Source organism: Rhinatrema bivittatum, chromosome 5 (assembly GCF_901001135.1).
Source record: "Rhinatrema bivittatum chromosome 5, aRhiBiv1.1, whole genome shotgun sequence".
In the NCBI taxonomy this organism is placed as follows: Eukaryota; Metazoa; Chordata; class Amphibia; order Gymnophiona; family Rhinatrematidae; genus Rhinatrema; species Rhinatrema bivittatum.
The window spans coordinates 370,769,564-370,788,811 of record NC_042619.1 but is presented as its reverse complement, the minus strand read 5'-3'; the positions used below and the strand labels follow the sequence as shown (position 1 = coordinate 370,788,811).

General features: G+C 46.3%; 1 protein-coding gene across 1 annotated transcript in view; it reads left to right on the top strand.

The window, feature by feature from the left end:
• The first annotated feature begins 10,935 nt into the window (after positions 1-10,935).
• The window catches only part of LOC115093093 (lysozyme g-like), a 69,498-nt gene continuing 61,185 nt past the window's right edge, over positions 10,936-19,248 (top strand). Inside the window, 2 exon segments of the mRNA XM_029604782.1 lie at positions 10,936-11,079; positions 15,046-15,126. Of these exon segments, the coding sequence (XP_029460642.1) occupies positions 11,052-11,079; positions 15,046-15,126 (109 nt within the window). The 5' untranslated portion in view covers positions 10,936-11,051.

Here is a 19,248-nt window from a genome sequence, read left to right as displayed (position 1 = left end):
GGGCAGCTTTTATGAGAGTGTGACTAAATATTTGGGGAACTTTGCTAAGGGTTCTATCATCATGGGAGGGGACTTTAACCTCACAATCAGGTCGATACAGTACAGTCACTCCGACGGAGCGCACTGTTTACCTGCCATTGGACGCGCGTTTTCCCTTACCCCTTATTCAGTAAGGGGCGGAAAACGCGCATCCAACCCACCAAACCTAATAGCGCCCTCAACATGCAAATGCATGTTGAGGGCGCTATTAGGTATTTGCGTGCGATTCAGAAAGTAAAATGTGCAGCCAAGCCAAGAGACTCAGGTAGGGGATTTGCATGTTACAACTCCCTGGACTACTGTTGGTAACTTGCAGTGAAATATTACTTTAAAATCATAAAATCAAAGGATAGCAAAATCCTAAATTACAGAACTATGACTGGAAAAGTCCTACATTGGAGAATTCTGAATGAGAGAGGGATTTATGAGAGAAATGTACTGAAAAAAAACAGTCCTAGGAAGCAGACAGATTCTCAGCCTGACTAACAAGGGGAGTCAGACCCTTGGGTACCAAGTTCTCAAACAACAGAAATAAAGGCCAGGCAGGATTGAAGGGTGTACATAAGTTCTCTTTCCATGGGCCTGCCTGGGTCTTGGCCTTTTGGCCTTTTGGCTGAGAGCTAAAATCACTGAAAGCTGAGACTGGGGAGGGCTGAGACTGGGGAGGGCCTGAATCATTGAATATTAAACAAGCCATGAGTCTAGTAGAGCTGTAAGTCCAAGCCAAGAAAAAACCCTCCTATCAAAGGAGGTGACCCTGGGTCCCCCTTGAGCAAGGGGACCTCAGCTGCAGATTGAGCAGTCTCTCAGGAGGGTGAGGACCCCAGCAGCAGATTGACCAGTCCCCCAGGAGAAAGGGGAACCCAGCAGCAGATCAGGAGGTGACTCTGGTTTCTCCTCGAGCAAGGGGACCCTAGTGGCAGATCGAGAAAACCACCAAGGAGATATGGACCCCAGTAGCAGATTGAGCAGTCTTCCTGGAGGGTGTGGACCCCAACAGCAGATTGAACGGTCGCCCAGGAGGAAGGGGACCTCAGAGGTGTTGCGTTTCCCTGCTGCGGCAGGCCCGCGGCCGGCTCCATTCATCCCCGATGCCCGGGTCCCGGACCTGGCCCTTCCTCCTTGGCAGTGGTAGGCAGTCACCTACTCGCTCATGCTCATGCTCTTGCTATGCTCCCAGGCCCTTCCGGTCCTGGTCAGGTCTCCCCACATGCATCAAGGTGAGACACCGTCATTTCCTAGTTCCGGACTGCCTGCCTTAGGCGCGTGCACCTTCGCTGACTTAAAGGGCCACGGTGGGAAACCCTCCTGCGGCTCCGGATGATGACGTCTCTCAGCCTTGCTACATAAGGCGGGCTCCGCCATTCAGTCTTTGCCTTGGCAACAGGTCTCCATGCTTCCTGTCGTGTGCTTAATTGCTGCTCATGGTGTTCCTGATCCAGTACCTGTTCCTGTTCCAGTACCTGATCCTGATCCTGTTCCAGTACCTGTTCCTGATCCAGTACCTGATCCTGTTCCAGTCCTTGTGTTCCAGTTCCTGTTCCCGCTACCCTTTGGATGGATTCCTTGGCTTTGACCCTCGCTTGTACCTGACTACTCTCTGGATGGAGAACTGAAGAAGTTCTTGAGAAAAACATTGAAGTGTTACCAGAAAAGAGAAAACAAACACAATGCATGCAGAATTTCAAGATCCATAACCAAAAGAAAAATCTAATTGAGATGGATAACTCTGTCAACAGTGGCACAACTGCAAAAGAAAAGAGTGATGTGAATAACAAATCTCAAATAAAATCTCATAAGGAGTCCAGGAAAAGCAATAACCTTAAAGAGAGTACCTGGAAGGCTATGACCACAAATGCTCATAGTTTGGGAAATAAAATCCCAGATCTGCAGGCCCTAATGGCTGAGGCAGAATTGGACATTGTTGCTATCACAGAGACATGGTTCACAGAATCTCATGATTGGGATACAACAATACCAGGCTATAACTTGTTAAGGAAGGACAGAGAGGATAGAAAAGGGGGAGGTGTGGCTCTTTATATCAGAAACAACATCCAAGCATCTGAGCTGCAAGGAAGTTGGGGCAAGGAAGAAGCAATATGGGTCGACCTAAAAAAAGATGACGGAGCATCCATTTATATTGGAGTGGTTTACAGGCCTCCAAACCAAAAGGAAGAGCTGGACAGAGATCTGGTTGAAGACATCCATAAGATAGGTAAGAAGGGAGAAGTGGTGATCGTGGGTGACTTTAATATGCCAGATGTAGACTGGAAAATCCCATCTGCAGAAACTAAAAATAGTAGAGCAATAGTGGATGCCATGCAAGTATCTTTGTTCAAACAAATGGTGTTGGAACCCACGAGAGAAGGAACTATACTCGACTTAGTGCTCACTAATGGAGATAATGTCTCCGATGTCCAGGTGGGCACCCACCTCAGCACCAGTGATCATCAAACGGTATGGTTTAATATCACTAAAAGAATAGGGAAAAGAACCACAAAGACCCGAGTTTTACAGTTCAAAAACACGGACTTTGAGGAAATGGGTAAGTACCTGGAGGAAGAACTAAAAGGATGGGAGAACGAGAGAGATGTGGAGCAGCAGTGGACCAATCTAAAACGAGCAATCACCAAGGCAACTACTCTATATGTTAGAAATGTAAAGAAAAGCAAAAGAAAATTGAAACCTATCTGGTTCTCAAAGGAGGTGGCTGACAAAATTAAAGCTAAAAGAACAGCATTCAAGAAATATAAAAGATCCCAAAGGGAGGAACACAAAGAAGAATATTTGATTCAACTGAGGGAGACAAAGAAATTAATCAAGTTGGCAAAAAGTCAAGCGGAAGAGAGGATTGCCAAGGAGATAAAAAATGGTGACAAAACATTTTTCAGATACATCAGCGAAAAGAGAAAGGTCCAAAGTGGTATAGTGAAATTGAAAGGTGATAATGATCAATGTGTGGAGAGAGACGAAGAAATGGCAGAAATATTAAACGAATACTTCAGCTCTGTGTTCACTAAAGAAGACCCTGGAGAAGGACCATCTCTACACAACAAGAAACTGGAAGGAAATGGAATAGATGAAAATCCTTTTACAGTAGAAAATGTGTGGGAAGAGCTAAAGAACCTGAAAGTGGACAAAGCCATGGGGCCTGATGGGATTCATCCAAGGATATTGAGGGAGCTCAGAGATGTTCTGGCGGGTCCGCTGTGTGACCTGTTCAATAGATCCCTTGAAACGGGAGTGGTGCCGAGTGATTGGAGAAGAGCGGTGGTGGTCCCGCTTCACAAGAGTGGGAACAGGGAGGAGGCTGGCAACTACAGACCGGTTAGCCTCACTTCGGTGGTGGGAAAAGTAATGGAGTCACTGCTGAAAGAGAGAATAGTGAACTATCTACAGTCTGGAGAATTGATGGACCAGAGGCAACATGGATTCACCAGGGGAAGATCCTGTCAAACAAATCTGATTGACTTTTTTGACTGGGTAACCAAGGAATTGGATCGAGGAAGAGCACTCGATATCATATACTTGGATTTCAGCAAAGCTTTTGATACGGTTCCGCACAGGAGACTGGTCAATAAAACGAGAAGCTTGGGAGTGAGTGCCGAGGTGGTGACCTGGATTGCAAATTGGTTGACGGACAGAAGACAATGTGTGATGGTAAATGGAACCTTCTCTGAAGAGAGAGCGGTTTTAAGTGGTGTACCGCAAGGATCGGTGTTGGGACCGGTCCTGTTCAATATCTTTGTGAGCGACATTGCGGACGGGATAGAAGGTAAGGTTTGTCTTTTTGCGGATGACACTAAGATCTGCAACAGAGTGGACACGCCGGAAGGAGTGGAGAGAATGAGACGGGATCTAAGGAAACTGGAAGAGTGGTCGAAGATATGGCAGCTGAGATTCAATGCCAAGAAGTGCAAAGTCATGCATATGGGGAGTGGAAATCCGAATGAACTGTATCCGATGGGGGGGGAAAGGCTGATGTGCACGGAGCAGGAGAGGGACCTTGGGGTGATAGTGTCTAATGATATGAAGTCTGCGAAACAATGCGACAAGGCGATAGCAAAAGCCAGAAGAATGCTGGGCTGCATAGAGAGAGGAATATCAAGTAAGAAAAGGGAAGTGATTATTCCCTTGTACAGGTCCTTGGTGAGGCCTCACCTGGAGTACTGTGTTCAGTTCTGGAGACCGTATCTACAAAAAGACAAAGACAAGATAGAAGCGGTACAGAGAAGGGCGACCAGGAAGGTGGAGGATCTTCATCGGATGACGTACGAGGAGAGATTGAAGAATCTAAATATGTACACCCTGGAGGAAAGGAGGAGCAGAGGAGATATGATACAGACTTTCAGATACTTGAAAGGTTTTAATGATCCAAAGGCAACGACAAACCTTTACCATAAGAAAAAAATCAGCAGAACCAGGGGTCACGATTTGAAGCTCCAGGGAGGAAGATTCAGAACCAACGTCAGGAAGTATTTCTTCACGGAGAGGGTGGTGGATGCCTGGAATGCCCTTCAGGAGGAAGTGGTGAAGACCAGAACTGTGAAGGACTTCAAAGGGGGGTGGGATAAACACTGTGGATCCATAAAGTCAAGAGGCCGCCAATGAAGAGTGGGTGACTCGCCAGAATGATGGCTACTGCCTGGACACAATACCCTTATTCAATAAACATACACATGGTTACTGTGACTCCAACATCACTCTAAGCTTCAACAGCAAGAGGAAATGTGGAAAAAAGGATTTGCACTCACAAAGCCGGGAGTAGCTGGCTTGTTACGGCGGTTACTACCCCAAACCAAATGTGCCTGATACTTCACTTTCGATGCACATCCAGCATAGCTCTCTGCTCCAACGGCAGGGGAGAAGAAAAACTGATACTTCACGCATACCCAGCATAGCTTCAACGGCAGGGGAGAAGAAAAAAGGATTCACACTCACAAAGCGGGGAGTAGCTGGCTTGTTACGGCGGTTACTACCCCAAACCAAATGTGCCTGATACTTCACTTTAGATGCATATCCAGCATAGCTCTCTGCTTCAACGGCAGGGGAGAAGAAAAACAACCAATAAGGGCTGTATAACATAGTCTGGGTTAAAACAAATAAGCATGGGTGTAGCTTGCTTATTGCGGCGGTTACTACCCCTACTACCCCCTAACTAATCAAGCTTGATATTTCACTTGGATGCAGCTCCATCACTGCTCTCTACATTAATGGTGGGGGAGGAAGGGAAATAGAACCAAGAGCTAAAAGAAACAGATAAGTATGAGAGAAAAAATGTGTGAAGCTTGCTGGGCAGACTGGATGGGTCGTTTGGTCTTCTTCTGCCGTCATTTCTATGTTTCTATGTTTCTATGGATTCCTTGGCTTTGACCCTCGCTCGAACCTGACCTTGTCTTCCGCCGCCTGCCCTGACTTTAGCTTGAACCTGATCTTGTCTTCCGCCGCCTGCCCTGACTTCAGCTTGAATCTGACCTTTTCTTCCGCCACCTGCCCTGACTCCAGCTTGAACCTGATCTATACTCCAGCGGATTGTCTTTGGACTTGGCCTACTTTAGGTGCCTGCCTACTCACAAGCCTGGACTTAACCTTGTTCCTAATTGCTTGCCTGCTTCTGTCTGTCCGGGCTTCTGGAACCTGGCCTTGTCTTTAACTTTGCTTCTTCGGACCCTGCATCTCTGCAAGCTTCCTGGCAGCTTGCCTTGGACACTCTCTCTGGGATCAACCATGTGGAGGCCCTCCTAAGACCAGCTGGCCCTGGTACCCAAGGGCTCGATCTGCGGGGAACAAGGGCTGGTATTGGTGAAGCTCCAGTCAGCCTCTGCTTCCCGTTCGGCCCTGCCTCCCGACGGTGGGGACCCATGGGGGTTTCCCCAAGGGTAGCTCCAACTCCACCTCGGACCAAGAGTCCACCTCCACAACAAGAGGCAGGCCCAGAGACGCAGTTGGGTTCCTCAGGAGGGCATGGACCCCAGCAGCATTCTAGGAGGTGGGTCCCCCAGGAGGGTGTGGACCCGTGCAACAGACCAGGAGGTGAAGTCAGGTCCTCAGGAGGGCATAACCTTTCACCGAGGAGATAGCAGCAGTTTAGATACAATGGACCCCCCCAGGCCATCACTGCCCGCCAGCCCAGCTGCATCTTTTCACATGGGTGAGACTTGGGGGAAAAAAAGGGGGAGTTAATAATAACACTTGATTAAGTGGGAACTCAAGAGGTCCCTTCTATTCTTTATGGTGGTATACTGTGAGGACCAACAACCCCAAATTGCCAAATATTAACTGTTCTTACCACCTGGTAGAAATGTATATAGTTGTGTGGCCTGAGACTATTAACCATGAGTAGATAAATGTGCTGTTTGACATCTGATTAGCGATGTACATAGTCATGTAGAAATGTATATACTTACATAGTCTAATAAACCTGTATATATTTGTACATACTGCCAGCTTTGTTCACAGTCCCATTTGTTTTCCTTGGGTGAAGGGAGGGAAATCCCACCCATTAACACTTTCTTCCCCAGGTGGGGGCACTAGGTGCCAAGAATGCGAGGACTGACAAAGTCTGCTCTAGGGGAGGCTCCCACCAGGTTGGTCTCAGACCCAGGGGGCGTTACACATGTCACCTCCCCCAAATTTGCACACCAATGGGTTAGATTCTTTGTAAACATAACATTTTTCTAACTGGTTAATACTCATATCTTATCTCTTAGAAGCTCATAATACTGATTTCTTGCAAATCATGTGATTTTTTTGTAAGTTGAGCCCAGAAGGCAGAAGTGGAACTTAATGCTGACTTTTGATATACCTTAGCATTCTGGCTAACCCTTAGCATATGTTAACATTCCTACTGCCTTTGCTATCTCCAAAAGTCTTATCAGTTCTGTCTTATTATGGTGTTAATATTTTTCTCCTTCACTGCCACCAACTGATCTGTCTTCACAGAAAACCCCCTGAAAGCACCCTTGTGTGCCTCAGACACTATGATACTAATCGTCCGAATTCAGAGCAAACTGTAGCTCCTCATTCCAATTCTGTATCAGCTCAAGATGGTTTCATCCTTGTGCTAAACAAATAAAACAGTACAGTAGACTGAGAATATTCAGTTTGAAAGTGATTTAAAGTGATATAATATCCTCTCAACATCATTAGGTAATTTAGGTTTTAGCAAAGATTATCTAATCTGCAAACAGGCAAAGTGCAAATATCTATTTTATTTATGTTTTATTTGTAAAGTTTTTCTATACCGGTGTTTGGACCAGGGACCTTCACATCGATTTACAATAATGTAATTACAAAAGTATGGAAGTACATGTATAAACATAAAATAAAATACAATTTAAGTGAAAAAGGATAAAACTAATTTCAATTCATATTACAAATTAAGATAAAAAATAAAGCATCTAAAATAAATGAGATTAAGATAGTAAGTAAAACATCTAAAATAAATGAAATTAAGATCATGAGTAGAACATCTGAAATAAATAACTTGCGTAAAAAATCTAAAAGTAATCAATATAAAATAGAAACATCGAGGTAGAGCATAGCAGGATAATAGTGTCTGGAGTGTGTGTGCCTAGCGGGGCCGTGGTTCCGGCCTGGGGGCATTTCGGGGGCGTGGCCGAGGCCTCTGACATCGCTCCCGGCCGGCGCGCGTAACTTTTCTAACAAAGGTAGGGGGGGGGGGGTTAGATAGGGCTGGGGGGGTGGGTTAGGTAGGGGAAGGTGCGGGGTGGTGAAAGGAAAGTTCCCTCCGAGGCCGCTCCAATTTCGGAGCGGCCTCGGAGGGAACGGAGGCAGGCTGCGCGGCTCGGCGCGCGCAGGCTGCCGATTTTGGGCAGCCTTGCGCACGCCGACCCCAGATTTTAAAGGATACGCGTGGCTATGCGCGTATCTATTAAAATCCGGTGTACTTTTGTTTGCATCTGGTGCGCGAACAAAAGTATGCGCGGGCATACTTTTATAAAATCTACCCCATAATGTTTTATATTGTATCCGCTTTTCGATGGGTAACCAATGTAAGTTCATTAATACTGGGGTGATATGGTCTTGTTTGCGTGATCCAGTTAATACTCTTGCTGCAGGGTTTTGTAATATTTGCAGGGGTCTGTAAAGTATTTCATGTTGTACCCCTAAATCACCGAAGGATGTTAGCTCTGTATCCTTCTGTATATTCCAGAGGTATATAAGGCTCATCTCTTGCCACAATATGAGGTTGGGAGTAAATATAACTCTAGAGATAGTGGGATTATTTCTCACAACCAATACGGGGGAGAGAATCTGATTTGATATAGAGAAGAATGAATATTCTGGAAACCAAATTTGGAGAGAGTGTCTGGTTATTGGGCTGTTCCTACACATCTGTCTTGTATGTGGACAGGAGAAAAAGAGAAGAGCAGCTAGGTTCTATCCTCCTGCCTTATAAGATTTTTTTTTTTGTTCTGCAGTTTCCTCCTGATGCAATGGGCTTCAAACTCAATGGGAATGGGCTTCTATTGGGCTTTGGCACCATGAGCCTTTATTCACAAGGGGGCAGATTTTAATACCTACGCGCGGGCGTAGATTTGTGCGTGCAACCCGGCGTGCACAAATCTATGCCCAATTTTATAACATGTGTGTGCAGCCGCGCGCATGTTATAAAATCCAGGGTCGGCGCGAGCAAGTGGCTGCACACTTGTGCACCTTGTGCGCCGAGCCCTAGGGGAGCCCCGATGGCTTTCCCTGTTCCCTTGGAGGGAACTTTCCTTCCGCCCCCCCAACCTTCCCCTCCCTTCCCCGCCCCCCAGCCCTACCTAAAACCCTCCCTAACCTTTCTTATGCAAGTTGCACCTGCCTCTGGGCAGGCGTAGGTTGCGCATGCTGGCCGAATGCCGGCGCGTGATCCCCCGGCCTAGAGGCCTTACGGAGGCCTCTGGCCATGCTCCCTCCCCACCCCTGACTGCCCCTCCACGCCCTTTTATCAAGCCCCGGGACATACGTGCGTCCCGGGGCTTGCGTGCGTCGCTGGGCCCATGCAAAATAGGCTCGGGCGTGTATCCCCTCTACGCGCATAAATCCAGCTGGATTTATGCGCAAAGGGCTTTTAAAATCTGCCCCAAGGGTTTTCCCCCCTTCCAAATCTGCCTAATCATCCGAGCAAAGTGATGCACAAGGAGAAAAGTAACCCACCTTGTAGTTACACCATGCTAGGTTCCATATTAGGAGTTAGCGCCCACAAAAAGGATCTGGATGTTATAGTGGACAATATTTTGAAATCTTTGGCTCAGTGTGTGACAGCAATAAAAAACAAACAAACAAACAAAAAACAATGCTAGGAATTATTAGGAAAGGCATGGAGAATAAAACAGAGAATGTCATAATGCCTCTGTATTGCTCCATGGTGAGGCCACATCTGGAGTACTTGTGCAGTTCTGGTCACTGCATCTCAAAAAAAGATATAGTTGCATTAAAAAAGGTACAGAGGAGGGCAACTAAAATGATAAAGGGGATGGAGCGGCTTCCCTACAAGGAAGGGCTAAAGAAGTTGGCCTGTTCAGCTTGGAGAAGAGACAACTGAGGGAGAATATGATAGAAGTCTATAAAATTATGAGCAGAATAGAATGGATAAATGAAAATCAATTATTTACTCTTTCAAAAAATACAAAGACTAAGGGCCAATCCCATGAAGTTAGTAAGTAGCACATTCAAAACAAATTGGAGAACATTCTTTTCAGTCAACACACAAGCTCTGGAATTCATTGAGCAGAATATGTGGTTAAGGCAGCTAAGCATACCTGGGATTACAAAGAGTTTGGATAAGTTCCTGGAGGAAAAGTCCATAAACTGTTATTAACTAAGAAGAACTAAGCCACTACTTATCACTGTGCATTAGCAGCATAGGATTTATTTACTGTCTGGGATCTTGCCAGGTGCTTGTGACTTGGATTGGCCACTGTTGGAAACAGAATTATGGAATTGCTGGACACTTGGTCTGACCCACTGTGGCAATTCTTATGTTCTTATGATGATTATTATGCACACAGTTATTTAATATGTAAAATATATATGCAGAATGTTATATATGTATTATTTCTGTGGATCCCTGCATTAAAAAAGATATTCATGTACTGAAACATACGTGCATACTTTTGGGACAATGATATGCAATAATTTATAAACTGTGCAGTTCTGTATTTAAAATTACCCTTTAGATGTGTATATTTTTAATCTTTAAATTGCCTCCTTTGTAATACAAATTTTTATCCCTTCTTGAGAAGGAACATATGTGCTCTAAAAAAAAAAAATGCAGTATAACATTTTTTAAATAATTCTTGTACTGTTCCAATGAAAGCTGCAAAGAATTCAGTTTGTTTACTGCAGCAGCAAGATGTCCAAGGCAGCTATGCACTATATATTTCATGCACTAAAATGAAAATAAAATTATTTTTCTAGTTTTATTGTTCAGCGTTTCTGTTTTAATTGTTCTGGTCATGGTCTCTTCTCTGCTCTCCTCACCTGTCGACTTAGCTCCTCCAAGCTCGTAATTCCAGTTACTTTTCTTCTCTTCATCACTTCCTCCCCTGCATCTCTCTTTCATTGATCATTTTCTTTCATCTCTTTTTTTCTCCAGCTCCCTCTTCTCCACCACTTCTTTTATCATCACCAATTCTATCTTTTCATCTCCAGCCCTTTCACCCTTCTCTCACTGCCCCACCTCCTTGTCCCTTTATTGCCCCACTCCTCCTCTCCCCGCATTGTTCTTGCGTGGTGGAGCGAAGGCGGGGGTGTTATGTTGGGGCTGTTGAACCCCTGTTGTTGCTTTCTCTCACCCTCCTTTCCCTGTCTCTCTTGCCCCTTTCCCTTTCTCAAAACTATGGCAAATAAGGAAGGGACACGCGCCTGCGCTCTGAGCGCCCTGTTTTCTCAGCTTCGATGAGTAAGAGACCCCCGTGGGGAGGGGGTCGCTTATCTGTTTTCACTCCCTTGTGACATCATTTATAGGAAATCAGCTCTGTTCCTTTACGTTTCTATCGTGTATGGAAACCGTGAGTCACTGCCTTTCCGGTAATCTAAAGAGAAACTAAAACTGAGGGAGGGAAATGAGTGGTGAACGCGAGGAAACGTCAAAACCTCGCGTTTATTTCTTTTTGTTGTATATTCCTACTGCCTTGATTGCAAACTCATATATCTCTGTACTGCGCTGAGAAATACTTAATAATAAGAGTTTGTCTGGCCATGGTGGGCAAAGCAATCGACACTGGGAGCACTGTAGGCTGAATGATTTCTTATTTGAGAAAGTACAGGCATGGGGATTAACGGTGTACTGTTGCTTTAAATGTAAGCATCCTGTTATCTGCAAACTCGCTATAAAAGGTGGCTTCAAGCGGCTTTCCCCTTAGACTTGAGCTCGGGATAGTAGCGGTTGCAAAGGTTTAATTTGGCTACTGAAGCAACTAGTGAGACATCAAGAAATCCGTATTTTTAAAATGGGTACGTAATTTTACAATTGACTTTTGGCATCAGAGCCAGCTGTGGTTATGCTATTTCTGTGTGTGTTTCACTTAGCATTCTGCTATATATCATTATCCTGTTTAAAGTATGCTTTAGATTTAAACTCTGCGTTCTTCCATTTCGGTATGATGGTGAGTTGCTTGTATGTCTTGCTGACGGAATAAATGGCAATATTCTACGTTAACTTTACAATTGAAACAGCGTAGTACTAACTTTTAAGACATTCATCTTTTTTTTTTTTTTACAAATTATTTTTCATAATGTAAAGCAAAATATTATATATATATATATATATATATATATATATATATATATATATATATAAAAACCATGTTTCATTTGCTATAGAAAACTAATAATGAAAGCTGTTTATAGCAATTATGGTTATAAAACATAAGAACATGCCATGCTGGGTCAGACCAAAGGTCCATCAAGCCCAGCATCCTGTTTCCAACAGAGGCCAATCCAGGCCTCAAGAACCTGGTAAGTACCCAAACACCAAGAAGATCCCATGCTACTGATGCCAGTAATAGCTATGGCTATTCTCTTAAGTAAACTTGATAGCAGTTAATGGCCTTTCTGGAGGCAATGGATGAATGTTATGGTTTTTGATTGAATAGACCTGCTGGTCAGCGATTATGTCTTCTTTTATTATATGAATGTTATGATTTTATGGATGTTTTGATATGATCCGCTTTAGTGCTGTGTATAGGTGGCATATAAATGCCTGTGAAACTGCGGTAGACAGTAAATGTTAGTGGATGTACTGCTGAGTTGCCCTTTGTTGGAAACTTTGACTAAAACGTAAGCTGCAAGAAAACCCCCTTCATTTGAATTACTTTTGTTTTACCCATGTTACTGACCAAGATTACTTATCCGTAACATTGCATAAACCCTATGATCAAAGGGGCATGGTTAGAGTTCAGTTTGGTATATTGCTGTTAGAAAAAAAAATGCAGCATAATGTGACAGCAGTCCGCCTTTATCCATAAATTATAGGAAATGTTACTACATGCTTAATTTATTTTGTGTTAATATGCTATCTTTCAGCTGTAAATTCTCATCTTATGAAACTATCCAAGTTCATCTGACTTCTTAGAGCATTTTCACATTTACACTACATATTTTGTTTAGAATTCCTTTTTTTATGGCTCTAATTTTCCTTCTTTCGTGTGGTGGCATTGATGTTTTTTTTTAAAGGTTCTGTAAAGGGGGAAAGTACCTTCTTGCTTAGCATGGGTGTGTGTGAGCCTTTGTGCTGCGGCGTAGTTGACACAGCCTCGAGGGCGAACCCATGAGGCCTACGCCAGCAGCTGGCAAACATGCCACGTAGCGGGACAGACTGGAGCGTCACCTTTACCAGCCGCCTCCCCCCACAGGCTGAGCCCTTAGGTTCTGGCGGCCCACAGGACTTAGAGCAGTGAGGATAACTAAAGTCCAAAGGCGCAGCAGACTGAGTCAGGGACAGGCAGCAGGCAATTGTAGTCACATCCAAGCAAGAGGCCAAGGGTGGACTAAGACACACTGGACGAGATTGAAGGAGTTCAATTTCGTGAACCTCTGAAGACTGAACAACTGAAAAGTCTCTCGTCTAACCACGCCAGCAGTGAAACGCACAGCCATTTTTAATGTACTAATATTTGCAACGCAAACGGCACATAATGCGTAGTGACGCAGTTACGCACTAACATTTAGTGTAACGTGACTCCATTTTGGAATAATAATTTGTATTGTATTAATACGAACGCCGCTGTAAAATGTCTAACACGTCAATTAAGTGACGAAACAATAGTCTGATCATAAGCTACATCTACTAGAGGACCACGCTAGCTAATGCTTGTTCAGCAGTTTGTAAATTGTTTGTTCAGCAAAACCAGAACGCATGTGTGAAAGATAAGAGTTGTAAAGTGCATAAAAGTTTGCTCCTAAGGGGGCGTGGCATGCAGTTGTACTGAGCCTTTGTCTTAGCTGCATCTTGCTGGCAATAAAAGTCTATCTTTACGGATCAGTTGTCTGGACCTCCTTACTGACTTTTAGAGACTGTTACAAGATGAGGCTGGTAGACAAGGCACAGGATCCGGGAATGCAGACAGTTATCAAGAACCAACATGCAGGAGCAACATGCACTACTTCAGGAGTAGAAGACCCGTTGCTGAGGCGAGGAACTGCTTCGGGGACTTAGTTTATATAGACCAGGAGGCCAACGTCAACTGGAGGCTCCGCTCAGGGTTTCCCGTCATAGTGTGCATAATATGTGCACACACCTTTGGGATGGCAGCCTCAGTGATTTTCGGCACCGGCGGGATGATACCACAGCAGGGGAGAGTACGGCAGCTCGCGAGACCATCCTGTGAGCTGCCAAACACCTGGGTTGGCCACTGTTGGAAACAGGATGCTGGGCTTGATGGACCCTTGGTCTGACCCAGTATGGCATGTTCTTATGAACAGTGCCAGAGAGAATTTTAAATGTTAAGCAAACAGTCTTAAATTGTGACTCGTGCAGTTCTATGAGAACTGGGGACACAGCGGACAGCCACATTTTGGGCAAGCTGCAGGCAGTGAATGTTTCATAGGTAGTGCATTAGAATGATCAAGTCTGGTGGTTAAGAATGGCATATACCACAAAAAAATACAGCCAAGGAGTCAAAAGTGAATGAAACATGGCTTACAGACTTGTCTAATTTGTGGGAACTTTGATAGAATGCTGTCGTCAATACCCAACTTAGGGGGGGGGGGGGCATTACCAGGCTAATTCAGAGGGAGGGAGATGGGCAGACAACGGAGGGCTGCAGGAGAGCTTAGAGGAAAGGAAGAACAAGGTGGGGAAGAGCGAGAGGACAGCACCGGTGAGGGGGAGGCGCACTCACCAGGGGGAGAGCTGCCCTCACCATTCGCTCCTGCCGCTGCTTCACCCTGCCCACCCTCCTCCCAAAGCAGTTCATGGGAGGAGGATGGGAGTACCTAGCAAATGCTTTTTATCCCTGGTGAGTAAGTCCTGATGGAATTGCAGAATTCCTGAACGTAACAGGAATGGCTGAAGGCAGGGGCAGTATAAGGGAGTGGCAAGCGGTGCCCCCGCACTCGGAGGAAACCCCTGCTTGAGGCACATGTGGAAGCAAACAGCCACTGGCACCCCCCACCCGGTCAGTAAGCTTTTGTTTTTTCCAGACCCCCTCCGTAACTCTCCTCCCTGCCACCTAGAGGAATTTCTCCGCAATAAGTCAACAACTTTCATTTATCGTATGTATTTGCTTGAGTAGCTAGCCTTAATAATAATAAAAAAAAATTTCTCCTGGGACAAAAAAATCAAATCTCAAAGCCGCTTATAAGAGTTTTCTTAAAAAGAGAAAATTACACAGGTGTTGATACTGTCGGTAATGTGAAGGATATATGAATGTATTGGCGCTGTGTAATCTTTCTTTTGAAACTAGAATTTTTTTCCCGTATTTGCAATTATCATAGAATTCTGTGAATGCAAAACATCAATTTACTTAATTGAATTTTTTTTTTTTTTTTCAGGATCCTATGGGAATATTTTGGCTGTGGACACCATTGGAGCATCTTTGGAAACTGCAAAGTCTGACAGGCTGACCTATATTGGTACATATCTTTATTTCTTGACTTATTTCAGTGAACTGAAATATACAAATTCTATGTGGTGCTTTTTTCTTATCAGTGGCTTGTCAAAACCTCAGGAATTATAACAAAGAACTATTCTGAGCTTGTGCGAGCCAAGGACATAATATACAGATGCAAGGTGGGATGGGGGGGGACTGCTGACCAGAAAGATTCAGCGTCTCCAGTATTGTATATCTGTTTTATTTGTCTCAGGTGTTCTCAAAGCACCTGTTCTGTACATATATTATACAATGAAAAGCTATATTTTCCTGTATCGCATCAGGCAGTTAGTGTTGTTCTCCTAGTTGGAAGCTGATTTATTTTTATATACAGACATTCGATCTGAGATATCACATCGGTTTACATTCAGGTACTGTAGGTATTTCCCTATCCCCAGAGGGCTTAGAATCTAACAGGCCGATACAGTAAGGACGCGTAAGAGAGTGTGGCAGCGCCGGGCGCACCCTCGTTTGCTGTGCGCACAACTTGGTTCACATACTGCCCGATACAGTATTCAAATGAGACGTAAATGCAAGGCATGTCATGAAGCGGTAGGAGTGCGCAATCCCCCCCAGCTACAGACTGCCACTGCCTCGGCGAACACCCAGAGGCCCTAAACCCCACGGAGCCTACCTCACGGTTCCTGCTTTCTGCCTCATCTCCCTCTCTCTAACTGCTGCTGCTGATTGATTTTTGTCTCGCTGTCTCTCTCTGCTTTTTTTTCTCCACAGACGCTCTGCTTTTTCTTTATTTTCCTCAACAGACGCTGCTGGCTCCTACCGTCGGTCCCGGAAGCAAGACCCGACGGCCCCTCCCCCCTCGGCCGACGCTGCTGACGTCACTGGCAGAAGCGCACCAAGGGGGAAGGATAAAAAGACCACACCAAGACCGGAGGCGCCGCGCGCCGGCGTCGCGAAACAAAGGGGCATGCCCCTTTGTACACCCCTTCGTACGCCACTGAGAAACACATGAGAGAAGACTAACGGAAAAACAAAACCATATTGAACAACCATGGACAAGGAAAGTGAGAGAGAAGAACCGGTAATACACAAGATTTCAACCTGCCTAAACAAAGGTAAATATAAAAGCAACTACACAAAGACACACAGAAATAAGCAAATAGCAAACACATGAAAACGAGCAACCTCATACAAGTAAAGAGAGACAATATCCCAACTAATCCACTAGCAAACAATTTATTATGGCTAACCTTTCTTTTAGTAAACGTACAATCCATCACAAAAAAATTCCCAATTATTACAGATCTGCTATATGATACTAAGCCAAATTTTGTTGCAATTACCGAATCCTGGTTAAAAAATTCAGACACAGTACTAAAGAATCAAATAGCGCACAGGAACTATGATATCTTTTCAATCCCTAGAATAAATAAGAGGGGGAGGGCTAATGCTCTCCTCGGCGATCCGGCGATCCAGCGGTGAACTTGGCCTGCGCGATCGGCGCTGAAGCCCGTCGGGGTAAGGCCTCTTGTTCCGCTTGCCCCCGATCGGGCCCCCTCGCCGATCGCCGACCGCTCTTCAGCCGTCTTGCTGCCCTACTTACCTCCGGATCTGCAGGGCCACGAGCCCTCACCTTCTGCCGGCCACGACTCGACCCGCGAACTCCCGTCTCCGGCCGACCACGCGCCTAGCCCTGAGCCCGCTCCCAGAACCGACAGCGACCACCAGGACCCGCCCACCATGCTGTCGCAGCGGTGACGTCAGGGGCGCGACCGGCGGGGTATTTAAACCCCTGCTCTCCCCGGCTGCCTTCTCTTGCTCTCCTCGGCGATCCAGCGATCCAGCGGTGAACTTGGCCTGCGCGATCGGCGCTGAAGCCCGTCGGGGTAAGGCCTCTTGTTCCGCTTGCCCCCGATCGGGCCCCCTCGCCGATCGCCGACCGCTCTTCAGCCGTCTTGCTGCCCTACTTACCTCCGGATCTGCAGGGCCACGAGCCCTCACCTTCTGCCGGCCACGACTCGACCCGCGAACTCCCGTCTCCGGCCGACCACGCGCCTAGCCCTGAGCCCGCTCCCAGAACCGACAGCGACCACCAGGACCCGCCCACCACGCTGTCGCAGCGGTGACGTCAGGGGCGCGACCGGCGGGGTATTTAAACCCCTGCTCTCCCCGGCGTCGCGCGCTGAAGGAGCGCGACAAAGGGGCCAGCCCCTTTGTGCGCCCCTTCGTGCAGCCCGTTCGGGCTGCCCTGAAGGACCCCGAGGCATCATCCGGACCACCCTCACTCTCTCTGCAGGCCCAACGGACCCGAAGCCCACCTGCCAGCCTTCAGCCTTCAGCCAGGAAGCCAGAGGAGCCCTCAGCCAAGACCAACCAAGCGGCAGGAACGCTGGAGTGAGTAGGCACCTCCCCACAGTACCTCTCTCTTCCCCCCTGCCATTGGACAGCCATTGAACTACTCTCCCCCTGCCCTACTCGCCACCCTAACATCTCAATACGCCCCAATCCGTATTAACTGCACTTTAACTGCACTTTACCCACATTGTCTAAACCACTGCATATTACTTGCCTAACCTGCATTGCCCTGCATTGTCTAAACTGTACTAACTGTACTAACTGTATTAACTGCATATACTGCATATCACTGTATTAACTGCATTAACTGTATTAACTGCATTTACTGCATATTATTGTACATTACCTGCATTGCCCAATCTGCCTAATCTGCCTTCTTTAATCTGCATGGTGTACTATCGGCATTACTTGCATCACTCTACCAGCACTGCGCCCTTTCCTTCAGCCAAACTCCCTACACCTTAAACCCTGCCCTATATCGCCCATACCCTCTCAGTATTCATCCCACCTACCTTTCTTGCCCCCTCCCTCCACCCTGGCCTCATCATCCGCAATGACCACTCAACACATCAGCCGCATCCACCTCCCCCACAACAGAAGCCCCCATTTCTTCCGACCATCCCCCTCTTACAAGTCCCTCCTCCCTATTCTCACAACCCCCCTCAACCAAGTTCTAGGACTCACTACCCTATCTATCATTCTGTTCAACGCCCAATCACTCTCTAAAAAGACCCCCATTCTAAATGACCTCCTCACTGACGCCAAGCCAGACATCTGCGCAATCACGGAAACCTGGCTCAAAGAGACAGACATAGTCCTTTTGAACCAGCTACCCACTCACTCCTACGAAATCCTATCCATTCCAAGACCCAAGAAAAGAGGAGGTGGCATTCTCCTAGCCTTCAAGAAACACCTCAAGCTCAAGCTCAAACTCTCCCACGCCACCTCACCCACCAAACTAGAAATTGGCCTTTTCAAGTCCCTCTCACTACAGATCTGTCTTATCTATGCTCCCCCTGGCTCCATCGAACGGGACCCCTCCCCCGTAATTGAATTCCTATCCGCCAATATTAACTTTGAAATCCCCTCCATCATACTAGGAGACTTCAACCTCCATGTCGACGCCACTCCCCTCACCCCCTCTTGTGAGACTGTCCTCACTGCTCTCCAAGCATTAGGCCTTAGACAAATCGTTGCCTCCCCCACCCATCAAGCTGGTCACTCCTTGGACCTCATATTCATTAACCATTGCTTCCTTCCATCCCACCCGCCCACTTGCTCCCCTGTACCCTGGTCTGACCACTTCCTCATAAAAGCCCTGCTCCCCCTTAACCTCCCTACTACTCCCACCCCCTCAAACAACTCTACCTTCACCTTTAGGAAACCCTGCTCAGGAGATGAATTAGCTCTTGCCATATCCAATGCCTCTACTAGCCTTGACTGCTCAAGTCCCGAAACTGCCATCTCATCCTGGCTCAGCACAACCCTTGAGATTGCAGACAAACTATGTCCCATCTCCAAACGTAACCTTACCCATTCCACAAAAAACCATCAACCATGGTACACGACAGAATTAAGATCCCTAAAAAACACCCTTAGGCAGCGAGAAAGAACGTGGCGTAAAGCCCCCTCACCTCAACTCGCCTCAAGCTACAAAACCACCCTTCACCAATACAGAATAACCACCCTTAAAACTAAAAGAGACTTCTACTCATCCAAGATCCACCAGTATATGTACAACCCTAAAGCCCTCTTTAATTATGTTGCCAACCTCACCAAATCCTCCCAG